Source organism: Sciurus carolinensis, chromosome 18, assembly GCF_902686445.1.
Source record: "Sciurus carolinensis chromosome 18, mSciCar1.2, whole genome shotgun sequence".
NCBI lineage: Eukaryota > Metazoa > Chordata > Mammalia > Rodentia > Sciuridae > Sciurus > Sciurus carolinensis.
In genome coordinates, this window is record NC_062230.1 from 30,302,058 (window position 1) to 30,327,798 (window position 25,741).

The window sequence follows — 25,741 nt, forward strand, 5'->3', positions numbered from 1 at the left end:
GATCCCTCCCCATCCAAGATCAAGGAGCGCCCTTGAGAAACACCTGTTTCTGTGTTGATTTCCAGCGAGGCTGAGCCCTGACCTATGTGCAGTTGGCTGATTTGTATGAATGCACCTGACCCAGGGCTCAGTGGTGTCTTCTTCAAAGGTCAGGGGGCTTTCTTGTCCTGAGGTGTGTTCTGAGGCATCAGGTCAACTTCATGCTTCTGGAAAGAGTGAGACAGTGGAGGAAAGTGTGAAGTGTGCCTGACTCTTCTGCACAGAACATGCAAGTCAGAACTGCCCAACAGTAAACGATTTAATTATTCATGAAATTGACCCATGTTGTGTGATTTAAACTAATGGAGCAGATTTTTTTTTTTTTATTTTTGACACAAAACTAACTCACCAATATACTACTAACAGAAAAGTCAGGCCTTGAAAGAATATACTTAATATTCTCCAATAGGTTTAAAATAACGCATAAAGGAATATGCATGTCAAAACATTATGTTTTCTTCTTGTAGTGCTTTACTGCATCCATGTGTGCACGTTCTGAAGCTCCCTGGCTGACATGCATTGAGTGCTTACTGTGCGTGCCAGGCCATGGACTCCACGCTCAACCTGCACTGGTGTTTCATTTACACCTCCCCACAACCTGAGATGGCACAACTACCCCATTTTACAGAGAGGGAATTGAGACTCAGAGACTCAGAGTGGATTACCCGGGGTTGCAGTCATTAAGAGGCAGAGCTAGCTGAGCACAGTGGCACACGCCTGTAATCCCAGGGACTCGGGAGACTGAGGCAGGAGGATTGAAAGTTTGAGGTCAGCCTCAGCCATTTAGCAAGGCCCTAAGCAACTTAGCAAGACCCTGTCTCAAAATAAAAAGAAAAAGGGCTGGGGATGTGGCTCAGTGGTTCAATCTCCAGTATATAGGGAACAGGGTGGGCAGAGCTATAAGTCACACACGTGTCTGATGATAAATCTCATGCTTCTGTTGTGAGTTGAGGTTGCCTCACTGACAACAGAATGGATGCTCTCCCCAGGTAGGCAGTGGGATGTCACTGCAGATAATATGGCTCCCCAAACTTTGAGGGTTCCTAACCCCACGTCCATTCATCCTGGGACAGAGGTAAAGGAGTAGCCACTGCTTTGATACCCGGCAGACACTGTAAGAGGTGGAAGAGCCGGGGAGCCAATGATTCCAGACTGCCCAGCTGAGACCTGCTTCCTTCCACCCATTTCATGGACAAAGCCAGTCACATGGCTACTTCCAGCTTTAGGGACTTGGGGAAAGGAATCTGCAGTGCTCAGTGTACCCCATTTAGGCCACGATGTGGTTTCATCCTCTATGGAGATTGTGAAGGGGAAAGGAGGGCCATGAGGAATTGGTGAGATACTGCAGCAGATTCAGGATGGATTTGCTTTCTTCTCAACCAGGTGGAGTTTGTCCCAGAGGTGCCCAAAACCATCACTGGCAAGGTTAAACGGTAAAGAATTGGGTGCAGTGGTGCATACCTGTAATCCTAGAGACTGGGGAGGCGGAGGCAAGAGGATCACAAATTCAAGACCAGCCTCATCAATTTAGTGATCCCCCAAGCAACTTAGTGAGACCGTCTCAAAAAATTAAAAAAAAAATTTTTTTTTGAAAGGCTGGCGATGTAGCTCAGTAGTAAATTGTCCTGGGTTAAATTCCCAGTACCAATAAATAAATATATAAGAAGAAGGAGAAGGAGGAAATGATGATTATTAAATGGAAAAAAAAACTTAAGAGAAAGGAGTTTATTGGGATGTAATCAGTGACCTTAGGCAAATCCCAGGGTGCCCCAGTTTCCTCAATATGGTGGGGTTTGGAGGGGGTGTGGAGAGGGTTGATTTGGAGGGGTCTGAGGTCCCAGTGTTTTTGGTTGCTGCCCTTCTCGGAAGTCCTCTGTTCTTTTGGAGGGCCCAGGTGAGCTGCAGCAGCCACGGCACCTGGGTGCGTTTGTTCAGTGAGTCAGTCTGTGCTAACGCCTTCCCTCCGCCATCACCCTCATCCCCAGTCCAGCACGTCCCACGGCCAGATGCTCCCTCTTGGCACCGGCATCTGGGGAAGCTCCCAGCTCCATTCCATAGCCAGGACAGGGCCAGGAAGGAGACTGCCTGCGGGGCTACCCATCTGCCCTGGGAGGCTCCCCACAGACCCTGCCGAAGGGGGAGCCCTCAGGGAGTGTCCAGGGTGGTCAGCCCTGACTTGGTGCCCATCCCTGCTGCCACTCCATCCCTTAATACCACCCTTCAGTGAGGCCTCTGCTTTTTAGCCCCCATGAGGGCTGCTGCTGCTTCTGTGTCCCAGCAACTGTCACTCCATTCAGGACATTAGATACATCCATGGCCCCCAATGGAGTCTTGCTTTTTTTTTTTTTTTTTTTTTTTAACTCCTCCTGTGCTTCTTCCCCTTGCATCCTACCACCCTCCCATGGACCTCTGAGCCACCATTCACGCATTTCATGTCATAGAACCCTCCAGATGGCTATATTGTTTTTCTGGATTCTGTACATCAGTGTGCTCACCTTGAGATGGTTCACCTTGCCCTTCTAGACCATGGCCCTCGCTGCCTTCACCGTCGCTGACTCTACCTTCTTAAAGTACATGGGCACTGCGGCCATGCCCTGCCAGCTGTCATCTATGTCCAATAACAGCACCCTGCCTGGGTCTCTGGCAGTTCACATCATTTTTTGGTTGAGTTAGAGGTTGCTGTAAGCTCAGGTGGGCTCGGTGGCGGGACCAAATGTAAGCTTGGCGGGTCTCGGCGGGCACAGTTAGCGGCCAAATAAAATGGGACAGAAAGTGGTCAAAGCAAGCTTTATTGGAATTTGGCTCTTGGGCAAAATTCCCAGATTCCCAGGGTATAGGGACCCAGAGAAAATCGTAAGTGGCCCTGGCTGCCCAGAGTTTTTATAGACTGGGATGGGAGGGGGTCCTGTTGAGTGACAGGTTGGTGTAAAGGGTCAGTGGAAATTTCCATCCACCTTGCTGCGACTTTCTGGTCACCTTTGGTGGGCTGGTCTTTGTTCTGGCTGCTCAGCTTTGCCCCCTACAGTTGCCTAATTTCTGACCTAACAGTTGCCAGCACAGAGATTTGCCTTTCCCCTTAATCTGCATCTTTGAAATAGTTGACAGGAGTTATACTTTGGAATCATGGAAATGTCCCACAACAAACTTCAGGGCTAAGTCATGTCTTGGAAAGATTTCTCAGGACGACTGCCCAAGTCATGTCACAGACTTTCACTGAGAATCAGGTGGTCCCATGGCAGTCAGCTAGCCAGGATGCCCTGCTCATCCTCCTGAGTTGAGTTGGGATGTAGTCAGCCCGGTGCTGAAATAGGTATTCATCAATCAGCTCAGGCGTCGAGTAGGTGCTATTGTATAACAAATGACTTGTTTCCTGGTGAGCAGAAATACAGAGCTTTTGGGGCTGGGGAGATAGCTCAGTCAGTAGAGTGCTTGCCTTGCAAGCACAAGGCCCTGGGTTCGATCCCCAGCACCCCAAAAAAAAAAAAAAAAAAAAAAAGAAATACAGAGCTTTGAGGAAAGGCTTGAAGGGGCAGAGAACTTTCCAGCAACCTATAGTGACTTGTGTCTTGTGTTTCTCCCCCAAAGGGAGGCTTCCTCTCCTCTGATCTTGCTGTGGGTCTGCATTTATAGGAAAACCGGGAGGGGACCTTCCAGCCATAACCTTATGATTCATGCCTGGTGGGGAGATAATACATTAATTTGCAGGGGCTGCTGGGTTCCCTGTATTTCTTTCCCATCTCATGGAGCTGAAAACGAGGGAACATGAGCAGTGGAATCCCAAAGGCAGCTCTGTCAGAGGCAGAGCAGAAACTGAGGTTGGCTATGGAGGAAACAGGGAGCTATAAGTGAGTGCAGACACTGAACACCAGCCTCGCAGGGAAACCCTGACGCATGTTTTCCTTGAAACCTTCGTGAAGTCTTTAGACCCAATTATGGAAGAAATAGGAACAAAAGTTTGGAAGAAAGATATACAGAGAAAATTCACCCAAGATGAGACAACGTTCGTTATATTTACAAATCTGAAGCTACTCCACATTTCTGGGAGAAGCCACAGTTCACAGACATTTCTGGGAATGGTGCAAACAGAGACCATGATTAGGAAAATCGTTTAGTGGAAGAAGAATCACATGCACGAAGATGAGCGTGCTGTTTTTATATTTTTTATGTATGGATAAAGTGCGTGTCAGTTGTCAGGATAAGGGGACCAGGGGAAGATGCTTTAAAATGGGGTCAAGATGGTGCCGGTTTGATGAAAGCAATTCTAAATCATGGCAGGGGGCAGGGCAGGCGGGAGATGAAGAAATGGAGAATCTGCAGAAGCAAGTCGAGTCCACCTCCAGGTTCCAGGTAACCCTGGTTCTGCTGGCCAAGTATAGCATCCTTTAGAGCCTCACCCAGAGCGTCATGATGTCCCTCAGATTTGCTAAACGTATGGTTTTTGATGTGTTTGCCTTTTACAGATCAGATCTCCATTCTTTTTTTTTTTTTTTTTTTTTTGGTACTGTGGATTGAATCCAGGGGCCTCACATCCCCAGCCCTTTTACAATTTTTGTGTAGACACAGGTCTCAGCTAAGTTGCTTAGGGCCTCAATAAATTGCTAAGGCTGACTTTGAACTTGTGATCCTCCTGCCTCAGCCTCCTGAGCCACTGGGATGATGGGCATGCACCTTCACACTGACAGAATTATCCTCATTTATCAGCACAGATGGTCAACTAGTTTTCCACAAGGGCACCAAGAGGACACAATGGGGAATGGAGAGTGTCTTAAATAAATGCCACTGGGAAACTGGATTTCCACAAGTAAGGAAGGAAAGTGAACCCTTGACTTACAGGATCCACAATAACCAAATCGAAAAGGACAAGAGACTTAGCTGTAAGACCTGAAGCATAACACTCCTAGAGAACACGGGAAGAGGAACTCCTTGACCTTGGCCTTGGTGATGAGTTTTTGGTTTTCACACCAGAAGTTCACGCTACAAAAACTAAATATGTAAATGTGGTATTTTTCCTGTGTGATTAATGTGCAAAAAGCCAAATCTCCCCCAGGAGCCCATAGACTTGTCTGTTCCCAGATCAGAAATGTGACGTGGTTCCTGTCAGGGGACTTGGCCTGCCTGAGTTTCTGAGGTCCAGAGGAGACAAAGAGTGAAGGTGGCTCTAGCTCCACGGTCAGCTGTCTGGGCCTCAGAGTGAGGTGGACTCCAGAAGGGAGTTGAGGCGGATGGCGAGCTGCCCTGCCGGGTGCCCACGGGCACCTCCCAGCATCCTGCACTTACCAGTGACCCTCACATCAGCCACATGCCCGTGCTTTCCCTGGCCCCTGCTGTCCCAGCCCTGACAGCAAGTCTCTGCGGGGCCTCCTCCGGGCCTCAGATTTGTTCTGTGTGAGCTAAGAATCATACTAGTTTCTGAGGACATTATGAGGATGAAGAGACTGACAGATGCATGCCTGGCACACGCTGGGAACTCGCCCTTCTCACTCTAAAACGAAAATACTTCCACACTGATCATCAAAAGATGCTCACTAAGCAGAGCGTGGTGGCATACTCCTATAATCCCAACAACTTGGGAGGCTGAGGCAGGAGGATTGCAAGTTTGAGGACAGCCGCAGCAACTTAGCAAGGCCCTAAGCAATTTAGCAAGACTGTCTCAAAATAAAAAATGAAAAGGGGTGTGGGGTAGTGGCTCAGTGGTAGAGCACTTGCCTGGCATGTGTGAGGCACTGGGTTCAATTCTCAGCACTGCATATAAATAAATGAATAAAATAACCAGTTTTTTCAACAACTAGAAAAAAATTTTTAATTTAAAAATAAATAAATAAAAAGGGCTGGGAATGTGACTCAGTAGTTAAGTGCCCCAGGTTCAATCCCCAGTACCCAAAAACAACAAACAAAAAACAGAGCTGGAGTTATGGCTCAGTGGTGGAGCACTTGCTTAGCACGTGTGAGGCACTGGGTTTGATCCTCAGCACCTCACAAAATAAATACATAAAATGAAGGTCTTGGGTCCAGGTACAACTAAAAAAAAAATAAAAATTAAAAATTAAAAAAATGACTTGTGATCCCCATCTCAAAAGACTCTGTTCTATTAAAATTCAGCCTCCACCAGAAAGAGGAGTTACACAGTTGACTTCTCCTATCTAAATCTGGGATGTGAAGGTGAGTTTGTTTTGTTACGTGTACAGACACACACATACACACAGATGCAAGCACACACCAAAATTCATCAGGGTCCACAGAAAGTCCTAGAACACAAAATGTGCCCAGGAAAGCATGAAATCTCACCAAAATAAACCAAACCCATCACTGTGACATGGGAAGAGGGCCCCCAAAGACAGTCAGCGGGCTGTGGGGGTTGTAAAGGTTGAAAGGGTGGCAGACCTGCATTATGGTCTGAACTTTCTCCCTGCCCAGCTCTCCCCCTCCCCCTCCCCCTCCCCCTCCCTCCACTCCTTTATGTATTTCTTCCACTGATTTCCCTGCTGGATCTTGGTGCCGGGACTGTCCACCAGGTGGAGGCCTACACTGTCTTCCACTGCCCCCCACATCTTCCAGCATTCTAGGAATTTCCACGTGCACTGGGCAGGCAGGTTCCTCAACCTAGCATGCTTTCTCTCCATTTTCCCATCATTTTCCATCCACTCTGGTCTGAGAGTTTTCTTTGACTCCAGTGCCATTGCTAACCTGGCTGGGAGAAGGGCAGGACAATGGCGGTCCTCTGCCCCACATCCTCTCCCTCTCAGCTCAGATTCCAGGCAGGCTCTTGCGAAAAGTCCACGTGGTCCTTGACCAGATCCAGAAACCTCTGACTTCCTGCCCTGCTCCCCTCGGGGCTGCCCTCACTCAATGGGATAAAGGACTGGGGGTGGGTGGCAAGTGCTTCTCTCATTTGACCTTTTGGCAGACAATTAGGATGCAATTTCTAGATGAACCCCTAGAAGATTCTTTTGAGATTAAACTTTAGTGACCTTTAATGTGGTCACCTCTAGAAGCCATCCATGTTCCAGCTTTTACCTCTTCACTTTCCCAGTTACCTCTGCTCCGTGGATACATTTCCAAATGATCCACTGGATCCACTGGTTCGAAATCCTGAGCCCAGGCTCTGCTTTAAGGGGTGTCAGGAGGCACCCAGACTGAGACAAAGAGGCCCATAGCCCTGGGCTGCCCTCTGTCACTGCCTTGGTCACATCTTCTGGTCCCCTGGTGTTTTCGTACCTGTCCCTCCAACCCACAGAGAATTTCTGGAGGTGGGAACTGACCTGATCTCCCTCCCAGCACAGCAAGAGGTCAACCTCGGCTGGGGACTAAGTGAATGAGATTGAGGAAGGGAGGTTTTGGGATTACCTTTCTCTTCTTCATGTTAACTAATTTCTTGTCCTGTCCCCTGCTCTGAGCTGTCTGCTCATCTGTCACATGGGCCTCCCACTCTTCTCTCTTCTCCTGGGGCTTCAGTTTCAAAGCACTACCCTGGGCAGGGGGGGCAAGTGCCCGGGCAAGGGGATCTTGTCATTTCCTGATGATTGTAGCACACTGAGGTTTGTCACTCACATCCTCTCTGACCCCAAGTGCTGGGGCATCTGAAACCCAAATTACATATGGGAAAGCCTTTACTGAGCACCTACTGTGCGCCAGGCAGAGCAGGAATGAGGAATGAGACCTGGACTTCGCCTGAGGAGCTCACGCTCCAGTGGGGAAAGTGTTCCTCCAGAGTGTGGCAGCCTGGGGACCCAAGCCCTGGATTTTCATAGAAGGAGGTTGAAAGGTTTGGCACCTTGTAAAAATGAGGTCAAATCTGGATTCCTTTACTTCATGGCTCTTGGTTTCTCTGATCCTTCGTGTTTTCCTGTGAAAGGGGGACTCTAGGGGGCTGAGGTTGTGTTAGGGTCACCCCTCTGTGCTGGTGGTGTTGAAATAGCGGGAGAGTCAGTTTTCCGTAGTGCATGGTGGTTCCTAGAGTTTGGCCATGGAGATAGAAGGTGGTGCCCAGGGTTCCAATGGCAGTTTACTTATGAGGTGAAAGCAACAGAAATTGGTGAGAAATTAAGTAGTGCTAGCATTAGGGTCAAAAAACAACAGATACTGCACACAATAGTCATTTCTTTTCTGTATCGAGCACCTATTGTGTACACCTTTCTTGGCTCATGTGGCCCCTTGAGGAGGCGACATGACCCTTGGACAGATGAGAAACATGAGGCAGGGGGTGTGGGATGATGTGGTTGTGGTCTTACTGCCCTCCCCCATTCTCGTCCTATCTTTTACCAGAAGTCATTGTGTGACCCTGGGCAAACCTTTGGTCACCTGCTCCTCCACTACGGTGGTGGCCGTCGTGGGAACACTGTAGAGTGTCGGTTCTGAGAGGCAATAGCAGCGCGAAGTTTCCTACATCTTAAGATGGGGAGGGGATTCAGTGCTCTCCCTGCCCAGGCCTCGCGCTCCTTTTGGATGCCAGGTGAGCGGCGCGGAGGCGCTCCAGGTAATCACATCCACCGAGCCCCTGCTAGCTCCTTCAGGGCTTGGTACTCCGGGGCCAGACTCGCCCTCTTGGCCCCAGCGACCCGATTGGCCTCCCGAGCCCATGCGGGGGACCAACACACAGAGGTCGGGACGGAGGCTCCGCACAGCCCCAGGTACCCGCCCCTGCCTGGCTCCGCCCAGCCAGCGGGAAGGTGAGGCCGGGGCGGGGCCAAAGGTAGGGGTCCGCTGGGCTCGGAGATTAAGCTGCCCGCCAGACCGTCCCTCACCTGCCACCCTCCCATGGGTCCGCTACCTCCGTGCCCCCCAGTAATGCTGCCGCTCTTGCTGCTGCTTCTGCTGGGACCTGGTCCCGGACCCAGCGGGGGTAAGTGAAGAACCGGGCTCCTCCAGCCCTCCCTAGGGACCTAGGAGTTCGACATCCCCACCCCTCCACAGGGACTCCCCCAGCACGCCTCCCCAGGTCCCCAGGAGCTCCACAACCCCCAGCCCTCCCTTCTGAGGTCCACCCACTCTCCTTCCCAGAGACCCAGTAACCCTGTCCCCTATTTCTTCCAGGGCCCCCTAAATAACACTCCACCCAGGGACTCAGAATTAACCCTGCCCTTCCCTAAGGGTTCAGAGTCCACCCCTCAAATACCCCATGGAACAACCAGAGCCCCCACCCCCCTGTCCTGGTCTCCATTTTTGTGAGCTGACCATCAGTCTGCCTGTTCCTGGAGTGGAGGTTGGGCACCAGGCAGTCCTCCTGGGGTGGAGAGCAGGGGCAGTGGGGCTGGGCAAAAAACATATTGTCCCCTTCTCATCTCTCCCTGGGGTCACCCTGGGAGAGGTCCCCTTGGTGGCTGCCCATTCTTGGAGTGCACAGATGAGCACGCACAGGAAACATGCAGATACCCTAAGGCAGCCACACCGGAGCAGACTCTGCCTCACCTGGGCACTCGGGTGCAAGACTCCACAGACCCAAGACTCCACAGACCCACACTGCAGATTCGGCAAAGATGCTTGGAGGGGAGCACCTGCCTGCACAACCCAGGGACCCCTGAGACAGCCCCAAGGCAACTCACGTGAATCCTGGACACACACCGAGAAATACAGATGCTCGCAGACCTGGGGCCCGTAGGATACCCTGTCAGCCCAAGCACTCCCAAAGGAGGCTGTCCCTGGGCAGACAGAGCAAACAGACCCCAGCCTGACCTGCCCCACCTATGTTGGCACAAAGGGAGGGTTTTCTTTAGTTTCAAACCCACCCCGTGCCTGAGCCCTTCTTAGGTCTGTTCCTAGACCTGAGATGCCAGAGAGTGGTCAGGTGGTGGTGGTGGTGGTGGGAATTCTGCAGACGGCTTCAAAATATGGTGTTGGGACAGGGACGTCTGGGGTGTCTCGGGTGAGTGTGTTCCACAGAGCTTAGTGGATTCAGAGGTCCAGGGACCTCTCCTGGGAGCCTACCAAGTGCCGAGGCATTCAGAGCTGCCCGTCAGAGATCTGCTCTGTAAGACTGCCCAGGTGGGAGGACCACCCTCATAAGCAGACAGCAGCATAGTCTGTCGAGGGTCCCTGGGGCCACCTGGGGGGTGAGGCAGTTGTGGAGGGAGGTGGTCTGTGAGCTTGGTGGGGATGAGCGAGCGCATTTACAGCAGGGTGAGTGTGTGATGCATGTGACTGGAAAGAGCCCAGGATTCCTGGTGCAGCAGAGGGGACCCTGCAGGTGTGGGAGGGCTTGACCCCCACTGGGCCTTGCGGTGCAGTGGGGCCCTTGAGCTTTATCCAGAGCCTGTGGGAGCCATCGAAGGGGTGAGGCAGACGTGTAGGTTGCTGGGAGAGTTAGAACAGGCCAACCAGAGAGGAAGGCAAACTTCTGAACTCTAAACTCAGTTTTGCCTTTTGTTATTTGACTCAGCTCTGCCCCCAACCACACACTAATGTGCTACTTTTTCCCACTGAGAACAATACAACTGCATTTAGATTTGGCTTGGACCCCTCCAAAGAGCCATTGTGGTGAAACATGTCCTAATCAAGAGAGAGGTGCTGTTCACGTGCTAGGCATCCACCTGCACTGCCCTCAGGCCCTGGCGTGCTGGGAGCAGATGCCTAGGACACAGGCCCGGGCACGAGTTTCTGCTCTGCCGTGCTGTCCCTCAGCCTTGTCACTCTGGCCTTCCTGGGCCAGGAGGGAGGAACACAGGTTCATGGGTCAGAAGCCTGGGTCAGAGCCTCAGCTCAGGAGCTATGGGTTGTGTGAGTGTGGGGACACCATTCCCAGGTAGTCTCTTGTTTCTCACTTGTCAACTGCAGGGGTTCTAGCATAGCTGTTGGGTACTGTTATGTGCCAGGGCTGTGCCAGAATTCAGAGAAATGGCCAGGCTCAGTCAGGGGAGCCTCCCAGACTGGGAGGATGCTGCTCCTGGGCAGTAAAAATAAGGAGATGCAAAGGCCCTGAGCCAGAGTCTGGGGGAGAACTGTCTGTGGGACCCAGGGACTGGGAAGCCCCCAGAAAAGCCCTCCCTGGTGACAGGGATGCTGTTTAGCTATCTCTGATGCCCAGGGCCGAGCACAGGCAGCTGAATGAGCATCTGATGCAGGACTTGCAATGGGACTGTGTTTGAAGTTGACAGGGGCAGGGGTGTGTTCCAGAGAGAGGGACCAGCCAGTGCCAAGGCCCTGTGGTGTGATCTCTCTCATGGTGTGGTCTGCGACTCGTTTTCCTTTCATGGCTGCCTGGAGGATGTTGATTGTAACAGTTAAAGCTAGCATGCCTCGGCTCGTTTTATGCTCCAGGTGGAGGTCACCTTAACCTCCATTTCCCAAATCAGGAAACCAAGGCACGCAGAGGTTCCTAGTTTGTCCAAGGTCACACAGGTAGAAAACGGGATTTGAATCCAGACGGGCTGCAACATCCAGGCCCTTCGCAGTCCCTCCGGAGGGCCAGGGAAGTCCTGACCTGAAACCTCTGACCCTTGTTTACCACTCAGCATCTAAGAGGTCACATGTGCACCGGCGTGGGATCCTGGAACTGGCAGGGACTTTGAATTGTGTCGGCACCCGAACCCCCATGGCCTACATGAACTACGGCTGCTACTGTGGCCTGGGTGGCCATGGCCAGCCCCGGGATGCCATTGACTGGTGAGTGCATACTTGGGCCCAGGCTAGAAGTTCCTCCTGCACCCTGAGGCCCTTGAGAAAGTACCCCAAACTGAAGTTGGGGGTTGGTGCAGAAAGATCCCAGTGTGTGGTGCTGCCTCCTGGGTTATGTGGCCAGTGAGGACACATCTTGGTGCCAGCTGCCCCTTACCCTGGTCATGCGCTAACTATGCTGCCTAAAAGATAATATAACAAGAACCAGGAACAGGCTACTAATGCACCAGGAACTGCTCTGAGCAACCCTTCAGCCCTCACATCAAACCCATTTCATGGACAAGGAGACTGAGGCTCTGGAAGGTTAAGTTACCTGTCTGGGCTGCATAGAGTAAGGCGTGGGACCCGGGATTTGAACTCAGGCAGTCTGACCGCATTCACGCTCCCAACCCCTGCCCTCTGCAACCACGTGAGAAGGGGCTGCTCCTGTAAGGCCGAGCTCTTCCTGTGACTTCCTCATTTCTCTTGGCCCGGCTTGGAGACAGTCATGGTGCTTGTCCCCATTTTACAGAGGAAGGCCCTGAGGCACCAAGAGTTGTAACTACTCGCCCATTTCAGAAAGCTAGAAGGCACGCTGGGCGAGCTCAGCACCTCTTCCCTAGTGGAGGTTGTGGTTGTTCTGGAGAGCTCTTGCCTTACCCTTGAGCCACAGATGCACCTGCCACCGGCAGTGATCTCCGCCACTCAGTCTGGCTGGCTCCTGCATGTCCTTTAGAGGCAGTTGGCGCACCACTGTCTCCAGGGAGCCTTCTCTGGAGCCTCATTGGTCCTGCCATCTCCTCTGGGCTCCCAGAGTGCCTCTGTTTACCCTGCTTCCCAACACTGCTTGCCATTCATGTGTCTGGTGGCTTGTCTGTCTCCCTCCCCAGAGACTGTTGAGGGCTCAGACAAGTGGAGAGAATTCCAGTGAATGCACAAGTGGGTAAATGAATGAGTGACAGGTCTGACGGCATTCGTGGGTGTTCCCAAGGCCACTGTTCAACAGTGAATGTTTATGGAGGCACAGAAGGCCTGGAAGAGAGGTCCTGCCCTCACACAGCTCTGCTTATCCCAGAAGGACAGATGTTACGAGGCTTATAATGAGGGTTTCCTGACAAACCTGCCCGGAGGGGAGGGAACCTGGGTTTTATGAGAGGGTGTAACAGGAGACAGTATAGCTTGGGGAGATAGGAGGAGGCCATGCCTTCTCAGGCAGAGGGTGCGACACAGACAGATTCAGGAGGTGACGGGGCTTGGTTTACTGGAGGGACAGGTAGGAAGCTGGAGTGCAGAGGGTCAGTGAGGCCAGCAGGCCAGGACCCTGCTTGGGCATGGCCAGGGATGGAGCCAGTGGGGTTCTTTCCTAGCACTAAGATTCCTGGCATTGGGATAAAGCTTCCACCGGAGGGCACTGGCTCCTTGGGGGTGCTCACTTACCCACAGCCCCAGCAAGGGAGGATGCAAGAGAGTTCCCTGCCGGCACCCACCTGCCAGCCTGCCTGTCTGACACCTGCAGGTGCTGCTATTACCATGATTGCTGCTACACTCGTGCAGAGGAGGCTGGCTGCAGCCCCAAGATGGAGCGCTACTCCTGGCAGTGTGTCAATCAGCACGTCCTGTGTGGTGAGTTCCAGCACGGTACACGTCAACATCCCCAAGTGTCCCCTGGGCTTCCTGGAAGGGTCAGGTGATTCCTGTGCTCTTCTTGCAAGAACATAGTATTGTTCTTAACTCTCCGCAAACCATCCCTTAGGGTCATCTGATATAAGCGACCTTTTACACTGCACACATGAAACGCACACACACATGCACACAGAAACCGACTTACTTAGTGTCTGGATGAAAAGGAAAAAAAAATAGGTATAAACAACCTAAAAGTCCATCAAAAAGTGTGCTCGGTAAATAAACCCATGATGCTTCCACACTGTGGAATACTCTGCAACCAAAGAAAGGATAAGATAGAAATATATGCTGATCTAGGGAGATGTTAAGTGAAAAACAAACTGCAGAATGACTTTGACAGTACAGAATTATTCGTATTAAAAAAAGAAAGAAAAGTCGGGCATGGTGGCGCACACCTGTAGTCCCAGCAGCTGGGGAGGCTGAGGCAGGAGGATCCTGAGTTCAAAGCCAGCCTCAGCAACTTAGTGAGACCTTAAGCAACTCAGTGAGACCCTGTCTCTAAATAAAATACAAAATAGGGCTGGGGATGTGGCTCAGTGGTTGAGTGCCCCTGAGTTCAATTCCTGGACCCCCCCCCAAAAAAAAAAAATTGCAAAATAGTACCATACTACCTTCCATGGCTTGATGTAGGCATGTAGAAAGCTCAAAAAAGATGTGTAAAGATACACTCCAAACTGAGGATGGCTGTGGCTGTCTCTAGGAACAGGTTGAAGGGCATAGTGGTATAAGGCAACTTCATGTTCTTGGTATGCTTCCATGTTTAACAAAAAGATTATCTTCATGAATTACTTGTGCATTAAAAGTTAAGCTGGGGCTGGGGAGATAGCTCAGTTGGAAAAGTGCTTGCCTTACAAGCACAGGGCCCTGGGTTCTGATCCCCAGCACCAAAAAAAAAAAAAAGTTAAGCTGAGTGTGGTGGCACAAGCCTGTAATCCCAGCAAATCTGGAGACTGAAGAAGGAGGATTGGATGTTCAAAGTCAGCCTCAGCAATTTAGTGAGGTCCAAAGCACCTTAGCAAGACGCTGCCTCAAAATAAAAAATGAAAAGGGCTAGGGATGTGACTCAGTGGTAAAGGGCCCCTAGGTTCACTCTCCAATACCAAAAAAAAAATGTTGAAAGGAATCCATGGCCTGAAGTGTTCAAGGTTAAAGTGCAAGATGTCAGTAACTTATTTGAAATGTGTCAGAACAAAACAAAGCTGGGCGTGGTGGCACATGCCTGTAATCCCAGCAATTTTTATAATCCCAGCAGTTTTGGAGGCTGAGGCAGGAGGATTGTAAATTCGAGGCCAGCCTCAGCAACTTAGTGAGACCCTGTCTCAAAATAAAAAATAAAAAAGTCTGGGGATGTGGCTAAGCTTCCCTGGGTTCAATCTCTGATACCAAAAACATTAAAACAACAACAACAACAACAAAATAAGGATGGGTGGGTGAGTAGAGGGGTAGAGGTGCCATGGGAGAAGAGATTTCTAGAAGAGGGTCCTAGAGAGTTCCCAGGGAACTGGAGGAACTCAACTCAGGACCGGCAGGGTCCTTGACATACGTGATGGAAAAGCATTTTGGCACATCAGTAGAAGCACAGAGATTTATTTAGAACAGCAAGGGATAGATGTTCACAGGAAAACGTGGGCCACCTCGTGAGGGAGAGTGTGTTCAGAGTTCTTGGCTCTTCTTTTAAAGGAAGCTTGGGGAGGAGCCGGTACCGGAAGGTAGGTAGGAATGACATCAGTCTGGTGCTCACAGGGCAGTTTATGGTGGTCCTAGTCATTCTCAGGATCTTCAGGCTGACCTTGTCTCCATGATCTATCTGATCAGTAGATCGCACTGTAAAGTCCCCTAAATTATAGGTTTCTTAAAATGTCATCTCTCTCTGAATCTATTTATTGGTGGGCTAATTAACAGTGCACAGATAGATTTATGGGTTTCCCAGAAATCTGGGAGTGACAGGCATGGGAGAGAGACCGGCTGAGTGACAGGCCTGGAAGAGACTGGCCCAGGGAGGGACGGGCCTGCGAAAGCATGCGGAACTTCTGAATTAAAATTGTATTTCCTTGTCTTTCCTTGATGTCTCTTTGCTACCTGTTTCTTATTTCTTCTGTCCTACCCCAGGGGGATGGATGGGTAATGATGAAGCGAAATGTTAAAAGAAAAAATTCCTGTCTGGTTCATTTCCGGTCATGTGAACTTGGCCAAGCCCTGGTCTCCCAGGTCTGTTTCATCAGTCAACTGGGGGTGGAAATCCAGCCTGTCCTGTGGGATGAAGTGACATGACACTGTGCTTCATGCATAGCAGGGGCCGTCGAATAAGTGATCCAACAGAGAGCCTGCCTTGAGAGTGACCCAGCAACACCCCTCCAAGGGCAGCACTGGGTGAGGGCTCACCCTGGTCCCCAACGAGGAAGCTACGCAGTTCTCTTTTAATCGTGTGGAGGGGAGGAGAATGTCTCCGTTCAGCACTGCTTTAGCTTTCACATCTCTCGAATATTTGCTGATCCTTTTTTGTTTGGTTTGGCTTTTCTGGTACCAGGGATTGAGCCCCAGGGGCACTCTACCTCTGAGCTACATCCCCAGCCCTCTTTTACTTTTTGAGATAAGTTCTTACTAAGTTGCCAGGCTGGTCTCAAACTTGTGATCCTCCTACCTCTGCCTCCTAAATTGCTGTTATCACAGTCTTCTTGACTTACTTAATTGACTGATTGATTCTGAGATACGGGGGCTTGAAGCCCGGGACTTGCACATGCTAAGGCAGTGCTGTACCATTGAGCTCAGCCACAGGGCTTTACTCCTCCTTAAACAGAGAAAACAGCTCTGGCTGATAACCTTATCCAAGAAGAGTTCCACATCGAACTCTGGCTTGGAAAAGAATCTTTTGTACCTGTCTATCTATTAATAGTTTATTAATCTGGGGGCTGGAGTTGTGGCTCAGTGATAGAGCACTAGCCTGGCATGTGTGAGGACCTGGGTTCAATACTCAGCACTGCATATAAATAAATAAGATATAAGAGCCATTCACAGCAAAAAATATATTTTAAAAAAATTTATTAATCTTTTTTTTGTGAATGAAAGTTTTGTTTCCACACTGTATTACTTTGTCTTAAACCACAAGCAACATGAGAATAATTATCATAATGCATCCTAACATTGTAGTGTTCATTGTATATGACCAACCACTTCTAAAGTTAAGAGAAAAAGAAAAACTACAATTAAAAATGTTAGGTGTCTCCAAGGCAACCTTCCTTATTATTTATTTTATTTTTTTCTGGTACTAGGGATGGAACCCAGGGTCTCACTAGGCAAGAGCTCTACCACTGAGTCACACCCCAGCCCAACCTTACTGATTTTTAAATAAAGCAATGAAAAAAAATGAGTGAGTCATTTATTTTTTAAGACTCAGTCAGGCATGGTGGTGTAAGCCTGTAAACCCTGAGACTTGGTAGGCTGAGGCAGGAGGATCGCAAGTTCAAGGACAGCCTGCCTCAAAATGAAAGGGTTGTGGGTGAGGTACAGTGCTAGAGTACCCATGGGTTCAGTCTCCAGTACCAAAGAGAGAGAGAGACAGACAGAGACAGAGAGACAGAGAGACTGACTCAATGTGCTTTCCATTTACAGTTTCCTTCCTTTCAAATAAATGTAAAAGCAGAATAAATTTAAAGTTTAGGCAGTGAGACTCAGACTTGTCTGAAGAGTTAGAAATGAAGCAGAAAACTGCTTCTATCACTTTTTTTCCTTTTGAGAATAAACACAATGTAAAATTCATCATTCTAAAGTGTACAACTCAGCGGTAGTTCTTATACCCGCCTAGCATGCATAAGGTCCTGGGTTCAATCCCCAGCACTGCAACGCGAGCGCGCGCACACACACACACACACACACACACACACACACACACACACATAAACTTATACCTAAACCCAGTCCCCAGTCTCCCACTCTCTCATTTCTCCTTATCACCAGCACCTGATGCAGAAAAAGATAGACTGGATTTCTCAAGAGAAATGAATGCAGGAAACTCCCATGAACCTCTGAAATGCAACGCAAGCCAGCCCAAGTCCCTAGCCTGTGCCCTTGGCCTAGTCCTCGGCCCTAGCCCTTGACCCATACTCTTTCCTGCAAAAGATAACAGGGCAATGCACAAGCCCTGGAAAACCTGGTGCAACATTGAGTAACTCCACACTGGCTCCACCTCTAGCCCAGCCCTCAACTGCCCCTCTATAAATATCAACATCCCACGCCCAGGGGCTGCTCTTTCCCTCTGGAGGTGGCTGGCCTTCTCCGTTTAATGTGTGTCTGCCCTCCTAGATAAATCTGGGTCTCTAATGGCCGTGTGCTCACATTCTTTTCTGTCCTGTGTCAGGGGCCCCGTTTGATCTGAGATGAGGCTCTCCTCTTGGGAACCCCTGGGACCTCCAGGGACAACCTGTTGATTTGGTTTCTACCTCTATGCACCCACCTCGTCTAGATCCTTGGTATCTGTGGAATCGTACAGAATGTGGGCTTCATCCCGGCTTCTTTCTCTTTCTGAAAGTTCATCCAGGGCGTAGAGTGTGTTGGTGCTTCATTCCTTTTACGACCAAATTGTATTCCTGTGTATGGCTCTGTCGCCTTTCATTATGCACGGGTTCCGAGGAGGCCCATTTAGATTGTTTCTGCCTTCTGGCTATTGTGTATAGTGCCACTGTACACATCCACGGAAAAGTGTTTATTTGAGTACCTGTTTTCATTTAGTGAAAGATAGACTATGCTGGGTTATATGGTAACTCTATGTTTTATTTATTTTTGAAGTATTTTTAGTTGCCGTTGGACATAATAACTTTATTTTATTTTTTTATGTGGCACTGAGGATCAGACCCTGTGCCTCACACATGCTAGGCAAGTGCTGTACCACTGAGCCACAACCCCAGCCCCAATTCTATGTTTTATAGTTTTGTCTTTGGTATTAGGAATTGAACCTAGGGGCACTTTACCACTGAGCCACATCCCCAGCCCTTTTTATTTTTTATTTTGAGACAGGATGTTACTAAGACACTGAGGGCTTCACTAAGTTGCTCAGGCTGGCTTTGAACTTACGATCCTCCTGTAAGCTTGGGCGGGCTCGGCGGGCTCAGCGGCGGGAGCAAATGTAAACTCGGCGGGTCTCAGCGGGCACAGTTAGCAGCCAAATAAAATGGGACAGAAAAGTGGTTGAAGCAAGCTTTATTGGAATTTGGCTCTCAGGCGAAATTCCCAGATCTCCGGGGTACAGGGACCCGGAGAAAATCGCACGTGGCCCTGGCTGCCTAGGGTTTTTATAGACTAGGATGGGAGGGGGTCCTGTTGAGTGACAGGTGGGTGTGAAGGGTCAGTGGAACTTTCCATCCACCTTGCTGCGAACTTTCTGGTCACCTTTGGTGGGCTGGTCTTTGTTCTAGCTGCTCAGCTTTGCCCCCTACAGTCGCCTAATTTCCGACCTAACACCTCCTGCCTCAGCCTCTTGAGCTGCTGGGATTAGACATGCGTCACTGTGCCCCATTTTCTTGATAATGTCCGGGATACACCAAAGTTTTTAATTTTTGATGAAATCCAATTCAACTACTTTGTCTATTTTGGCTCATTTTTTTGATTTCTTAAGAATCTGTTGCCAAATTCAAGGTCAGGGAAATTTACCTGTTTTCTCCTAACAGTTTTATTTTATTTTATTTTGTATTGGGAATTGAACCCAGGGGTGCTTTACCACTGAGCTATACCCCAGCCCTTTTTATGTTTTACTTTGTAACAGGGTCTTGCTACATTGCTGAGGCTGTTCTCAAACTTGTGATCCTGCCCGAGTTGCTAGGATTACAGGTACGGCCATCACACCCACCCTAGTTTTATAGTTTTAACTCTTAGATTTATGATTTATTTTGAGTTAATTTTTATACATGGAGTGAGTGGAAAGGGTCGAGTCAGTTTGTTGGCATGATGTTATCCAGTTGTCTCAGCATCATTTATTGAGGGGACTCTTCTTCTCTTTTAAATATTCTTGGTACCTGTGTTGAAAATGGCTTGTCCCTAGAAGGATGAAGGTTTGTGCTAACGATGACCTCTCTGAGCCTCTGTTTGCCTACCTGGGAGTTATGTGTCACAGGATTTGTGACATGATAAGCGGACTGAATGGGAGTTATTCTCTCTGTTCCCTTCTCCTCCTCCTGTCTTCTTGCTGTGTGACTATCCACTAAAACCCTACCTTTTGGAGACTGGTCTGCCCTGGAGGCCCAAAGGTGATCGGGATGGTCACTGGAGGGTGATTTTAGAGATGATGAACTCTTAGCTATATCTCCATAGTATGAGTGAGAAGCTGGCATAAGAACGAAGCTGAGGGTCTGGGTTGTGGCTCAGTGGTGGAGCGCTTGCCTAGCATGGGTGAGGCAGTGGGTTTGATCCTCAGCACCACATATGAATAAATGAATAAAATAAAGGTCTACCAACATCTAAAAAATTTTTTTAAAGTTCATATTGTCTCCATATTAATTCAGCTTTGTTCTTTTTTTAAAAAATATTTTTTTAGATGTTGATAGACCTTTTTTGATTCATTTATTCGTATGTGGTGCTGAGGATCAAACCCAGTGCCTCACCCATGCTAGGCAAGCGCTCCACCACTGAGCCACAACCCCAGCCCACAACAATATCAACTTTTAGGACTGAATATGTCCCAGCACCATCTTATGCAACCCTGCCATTTAAAGTTAGGGAAACTGAGGCCTGGGGGGAAGAGGTGACTTGGCCCTAAACAGCTCCTTCCAGCATGAGCAGGGAGGCTGGATGGTGAGATCTGCTGAAGATCTCCTTTTCTCTTCAATTTGCATGGTCTGCTTGCTCCTACCCATGCAAAAAGGATGTTTATGAAATATTTATTGGAGTGTTTGCTGGTGGAGTCTGTACCCATTTACAGAACTGCCCTCCCTGAACCAAAGTATCTATTATGCATTTTTTGGATAAAAATATTCTTATTCTGTTTGGAGATATTCTGAACATAGTTGTTTATTTAATTATAGGCTTGGCTCATTTTCCATTTATGGGCCTGACAAATATATTAAAAAATTTAAAGCCTACAATAATATTTACTAGCAGTTTTTCATTTTTTTTAAAGGTTTTAAGCTTAACCAGCGGTAGTTATTTTCTCTCACATTTTTATTTTTCTTGAACAGTGTGGTTAACTTGGATTCCTGAGGCTATGGAGTAGTGTGGGCCTACATCTTGCCTTTTTTTTTTTTTGGGTATCAGGGATTGAAGCCAGGAGTGCTTAACCACTGAGCCACATCCCCAGCCTGTTTTTTCCTTTGTTTTTGTTTTTCAGACAGGTTGTCCCTAAGTTGCTTAGGGTCTTGCTAAATTGCTGAGACTGGCCTTGAGTTTGCAACCCTCTGCCTCAGTCTTTGAGTCACTAGGATTACAGGCCACAGTATCTGGCTGTGTCTTGCTTTTGAAAGAAACTTTTTTTGCTCAGGGAGAAGGTGGGAGGTACACCCTCCTGGTCCACCCCTTTCCAGCTCTGTCACCCTGAATGAGTTGCAGACTCCCTCTGAGTCTCCTTTTTCTGCTCTGTAAAATGGGAATAACAAAATAGTTGTTAGCTGGGCATGGTGGCTCATGCCTGTAATCCCAGCAGCCTGGGAGGTTGAGGTAGGAGGATAGCTGGGTGGTGCTCGGAGTGTGAGGATAGTGAGGCTGGAGCATAGTGCCCATGGTAAGAGTAGTAGTGATGGCATTGGAGAATGAGGGGGGTACTGAATGTTTTCCTCTTGGTGGGAGAACAGGGAGGGTTTTTAATGTTTTTATTTTGCTGTGCTGATGACTGAACCTAGGATTGCTGTACCCCGGAACTACATCCCTAACCCTTTGAAAAATTTTTACCTTGAGACTGAATCTCACTGGTCTGGAACTTGCAGTCCTCCTGCCTCAGCCATCTGAGTAGCTGGGCTTACAGGTGTGCACCACCATGCCTGGCTGACTTCATTCCTTTAAAACTAGATACGACTTGTGGCAGGGTTTTTCACCCTTGACACTATTGACATTTTGGGCCACATAATTCTCTGTTGACGGGAGCCTTCCTCTACACCGCGGGATGTTCAGCAGCATCTTCGACTTATTGCCAGATGCCCTGCTGGGGCTCAGCTGCCCGTGGCTGAGAATGGCTGGTTCATATCATCAATACACTTTATTTTGACCACATCCCCATCAACCGCTCCACAAGGTTGCAGAGACCATGGGTGTTTGTAAATATTTGTGCTTTTATGTGAGGGTTTTTGTGGGTAGCAAGTAGAGAATTGCTGGGTCCAATGTTATACTTGGGGGTCCTCTAGAGTGTCTGGGGGGCAATCAGAAGAGACAGGTAGAGGGCTAGGTGCATTTACACGGCAAGGGCATTTAAAGAAAATGTAAATTGTGCTTATTTATATTTGGTGAGGGGGAGAAGTAGGCCTGAATTAACCCTGATTTGATTGTTGCATATAAGTATCAAAGTATCACACTGTGTCTCATAAATATGTGCAACTATTCTATATCAATTACAGTTAAAAAAAAAAAAAAAAAAGCTGGGGAGAAGGAGAGTCATCAAAGCTTCCAGAAGCCACTTTCTTTCTTTTTGGTACCAGGAATTGAACCAAGGGGGCTTAACTACTGAGTCACATCCCCAGTCCTTTTTATTTTGAGACAGGGTCTTGTTAAGTTGCCTTGGCTTCCTGAGTTGCCGGGATGATAGGTGTGCACCACCACACCTGACTCCTAGAAACCACTTTCTTTGGGTGCAGCTACTAAATGACAGGTAGGCATTTTGATCTAACAGATACTGTACATTTGTGCTTGTGTGTGACGCTGAGGATGGAACCAGGGCCTTACATATGCCAGGCAAGCGCTCTACCCCTGAATTGCATCCCCAGCTTTGTACGTTAATCCTTGAAATAGCTACTCTTCAAATCCTGTTAATAAGATGATTTTTTTTTTTTCAGTGATGAAAGCATCATATGGCTCAAAGTAGAAATGTTTGAAATGTCAAGGTATAAAAATAGTGGAGATTAAACTCCTGAAGATGCTACCCATAGACAACTCCTCATTCTGGTGTTTTTCCTATTTTCTTATTTGAATATGTAATTAAAAAAATACAGTAGTATGTTTTGCACCCCTTATTTTTCTCTTACCTATGAGCTGTTTCCCATGCCAGTAAAACTCTACTAAATAATCCTTTTATAACATGGACCTTAAAGGTCCGAGTCAATACTCCATCTCCTCTCTGTGGACAGCTGTGTCACCAGATGAAGGATGCAGGAGGCCTGAGTTGGGCAGAGCTGGGTGGGGGTGCTGGTCCCCCCATGCCTTCCTGGGTTTCTCCTCTGCAAGATGGAGTGGTGATGACTGCCTTTAGAGGACCGTCCTGGTTGGGGACCAGAGACTCCTTCCCTGGGTGCCTGGGTAATTGCTCAGTCAATGCTAGCTCCCATCCTGGCTCCTTTTCTCCCGATTCATTTAGATGATATAACTGAGGCAGTTTGCAGGGTGTTATAAGCACAGGCTTTTGGAGTTGGGGATGCCTGAGTTTTACCTCTCCTATTAGTATTTCTTAGAAGCTTAGCAAATGAATTAAAGTGAGATACCCCCCCCCTTTTTTTTTCAGAAAGAAGAAAAAGAAGGTTTATTGCTTTGCTAGCAAAGGAGAAGCACAGGGGACTCCTGTCCCAGGGGTTGTGATTCTGCCCATCAGGAGGAACAAGGGGCTTTTAAAGAGGTGATTCAAAGGTTACATTCCATGTTCTCCATTGGAGATGTAATTCACTTGTTAATTTGGGAGATAGTCCTCCCTTAGATCTTCTGGTACTGTCCTCAAGTGTGGATCACTTCATTCCTTCACTCAGAGATAGATAACCAACTGTCTAGGATGGGGAAGAAAGGCAATCCTTCTCCCCTTGATATTAGGGAGCGGGAGAGATTAGGGAGGAGCAGGGCAAGAGGAAGAGAAAGAAGCATGTCCATTTAAAACAATAAGTTGCAGTGGCAGAGCAGCAAGTGTTATATTCAAAGCATAATGTGGACCACTGTTACAAAACTTTGTATCCTCCTGCCTCAGCTTCCTGAGTCACTAGGATTACAGGCATGTGTTACCAGGAGATTTTCCCTTCTAATCTTATTTTCCAACCAGACAAGAGCAAGTGTTCTTGTGTTACGTGACAGTCTGACTACCAAATCTCTTATGCTTGCTAATTTCTCTCTCTTTTTTAAAACCCACACACTCCAACTTGGGGACTCACAGCCTACACGCAGGCAGGCATCAGCATCTAACTAGACTAATGCTAGAACTTTATCTCCATAGGTGTTTGTTTTTTTTTTTTTGGGGGGGGGGTACTAGAGATTGAACCCAGGCGTGCTTAACCACTAAGCCACATCCCAGCCCTTTTTTTAAAAACGTATTTTCAGATGTTGATGGGCCTTTTATTTATTTATTTATATGTGGTGCTGAGGATCAAACCCAGTGCCTCACACGTGCCATGCAATTGTTCTACCACTGAGCTACAACCCCAGCTCCCCAGCCCTTTTTGAGACAGGGCCTTGCTTAGTTACTGATGTTGGCCTTGAACTTGAGATCCTCCTGCCTCGGCCTCCAGAGTTGCTGGGATTACAGGCATGCACCACTGCACCTGGCCCAGGTTTGATTTTTCTAGCTTTTCATGCGTGTGTCTAAAGGCACACAGCTTCTAAATCTGTGACCGAGCCAGCCACCTTCCACGCTCATACTTCTTTACTGTGCCTTTTGAAGGAAATTGGGAGGATGTAATTATGTCAAAAATTAAGTGTACATAAAGGCAGTGGCTGTCGAAAGCAGGGCATCTTCTAGATTAATAATATATGACTTTTAGACTACAAAGTCTTCCTAAGCCACCAGTTAGAGGGACTTATCTTTAGGTGTCGGCATTTGCATGTCCTCATGAGGTAGGCCCAGGAGGGAGGGGTGATATGGGTCACATGATTGCTACCTACAATAAGCGACTTTTCTTTTCATGCACAGTTGGGGATCAGATCTTGTGTATGGTAGGCAAGTGGTCTCGACCACTGAGCTGCCTCTCCATCACTGTTGTTTTAAATGAGGACATGGGCTCAGAAAGTTTAGGCAAGTCACACAGCTAGGAGTAGGAGAGTCAAGCCACATCTGGATGGCTACCAGGCCCCTACTGTCTCATCTAAGTGGATCCCCAAGTAAACAGCAAAATGTTGACAAGGAAGAGAAGCCAGAATTGTGCGCACGTCAGACTGTCTGAAGTTTCAAGTTCCTTTTCACGGGTGCCGACTTGCCCTGCTTCCTGGAGGAGCCAAGTAGATGGAGAGCACCTGCCGAGAAGTCCTGTGTCCCACACATACACACCTGCCACACATGGCCTGTCCTGCCTCCAGCTTTGCTGGCTTCCCTGGCATTTACCCTTGAGTTTCTGCAGATCCTGGCTCTAACTCCCATCTTCCCACTCCTTCCAGGACCAGCAGAGGATGAATGCCAAAAGCGCCTGTGTAAGTGTGACCAGGAGATCGCTTACTGCCTGGCCAGGACCAAGTACAACTTTAAGTACCTCTTCTACCCCCCGTTTTTATGTGAGCAGGACTCGCCCAAGTGCGACTGACTGGATATGTTCATTTGCAAAAGAAAATAAAGCCCCTTTCACTAGTGAACAACAGAATTCAATTTCTGCAGGAGGCAATGGAGGTCAAGTGATAAAGCTGTGTAAGCCTTGTTTGCTTTCTCTTTCCATCCGGGAACTCTGGACTGAGTACGGAAAGTCCCATTCCTATTTTATAAAACCATGATTGTGTTGAGCTTGGTATCATTTTTTTGTGGTTGGTGTGACCTTTAAGAAAAGGGGGGCTTTGTCTTCTCACTTGCTGCTGATGGCTGGTGGTCAAACGCATGCCAACACCTGCTAGGCGCCTGGCCATGTCGTAGGCTCTGGATCCGCAATAAACAAGATATCCAGGGGACACACCCCCTTGTGAAGTTCAAGTGTAGTAGCTGTTGGCTTAAGGGAGTATTCCCTATCCCACTCCACCTTTAACAGTTAAAATTTATTTCCTGGAACCTGGGTGTGGTAGCACATACTGGTCATCCCAGTCACTGGGGAAGACAAAACCTAGGAGTTTAAGGTAGCCTGGGAAACATAGTGGGATCCCATTTCTAAAAGAAATAAACATTATTTCCTGGACTAGGGATTTAGTCCAGTTATGGTAGAGTGTTTGCCTAACATGCACAAGGCCCTGGGTTTGATCCCCAGTATCACAAACATACACGACAATAAATTTTAAAAAGTTGTTTACTGATTTCTAAGGTAGGACATGCTCGTTTATTTGGGGCAGGGGAAGAAAAAGAAAGGAAAATACAGAGCAACAGAAAAAAGCCCAAAGCACCCCAATTCCCACATTGAGAATAACACTGTTAGTATTTTAG

General features: G+C 48.4%; 1 protein-coding gene across 1 annotated transcript; it reads left to right on the forward strand.

The window, feature by feature from the left end:
- Positions 1–8,793: 8,793 nt before the first annotated feature.
- LOC124969812 (group 10 secretory phospholipase A2-like) lies at positions 8,794–24,993 on the forward strand. The gene is made up of 4 exons (XM_047532754.1): positions 8,794–8,878; positions 11,484–11,634; positions 13,142–13,248; positions 24,781–24,993. Exons 1-4 carry the CDS (start codon positions 8,794–8,796, stop codon positions 24,921–24,923), a joined length of 486 nt encoding a protein of 161 aa, XP_047388710.1. The 3' UTR covers positions 24,924–24,993.
- Positions 24,994–25,741: the final 748 nt, after the last annotated feature.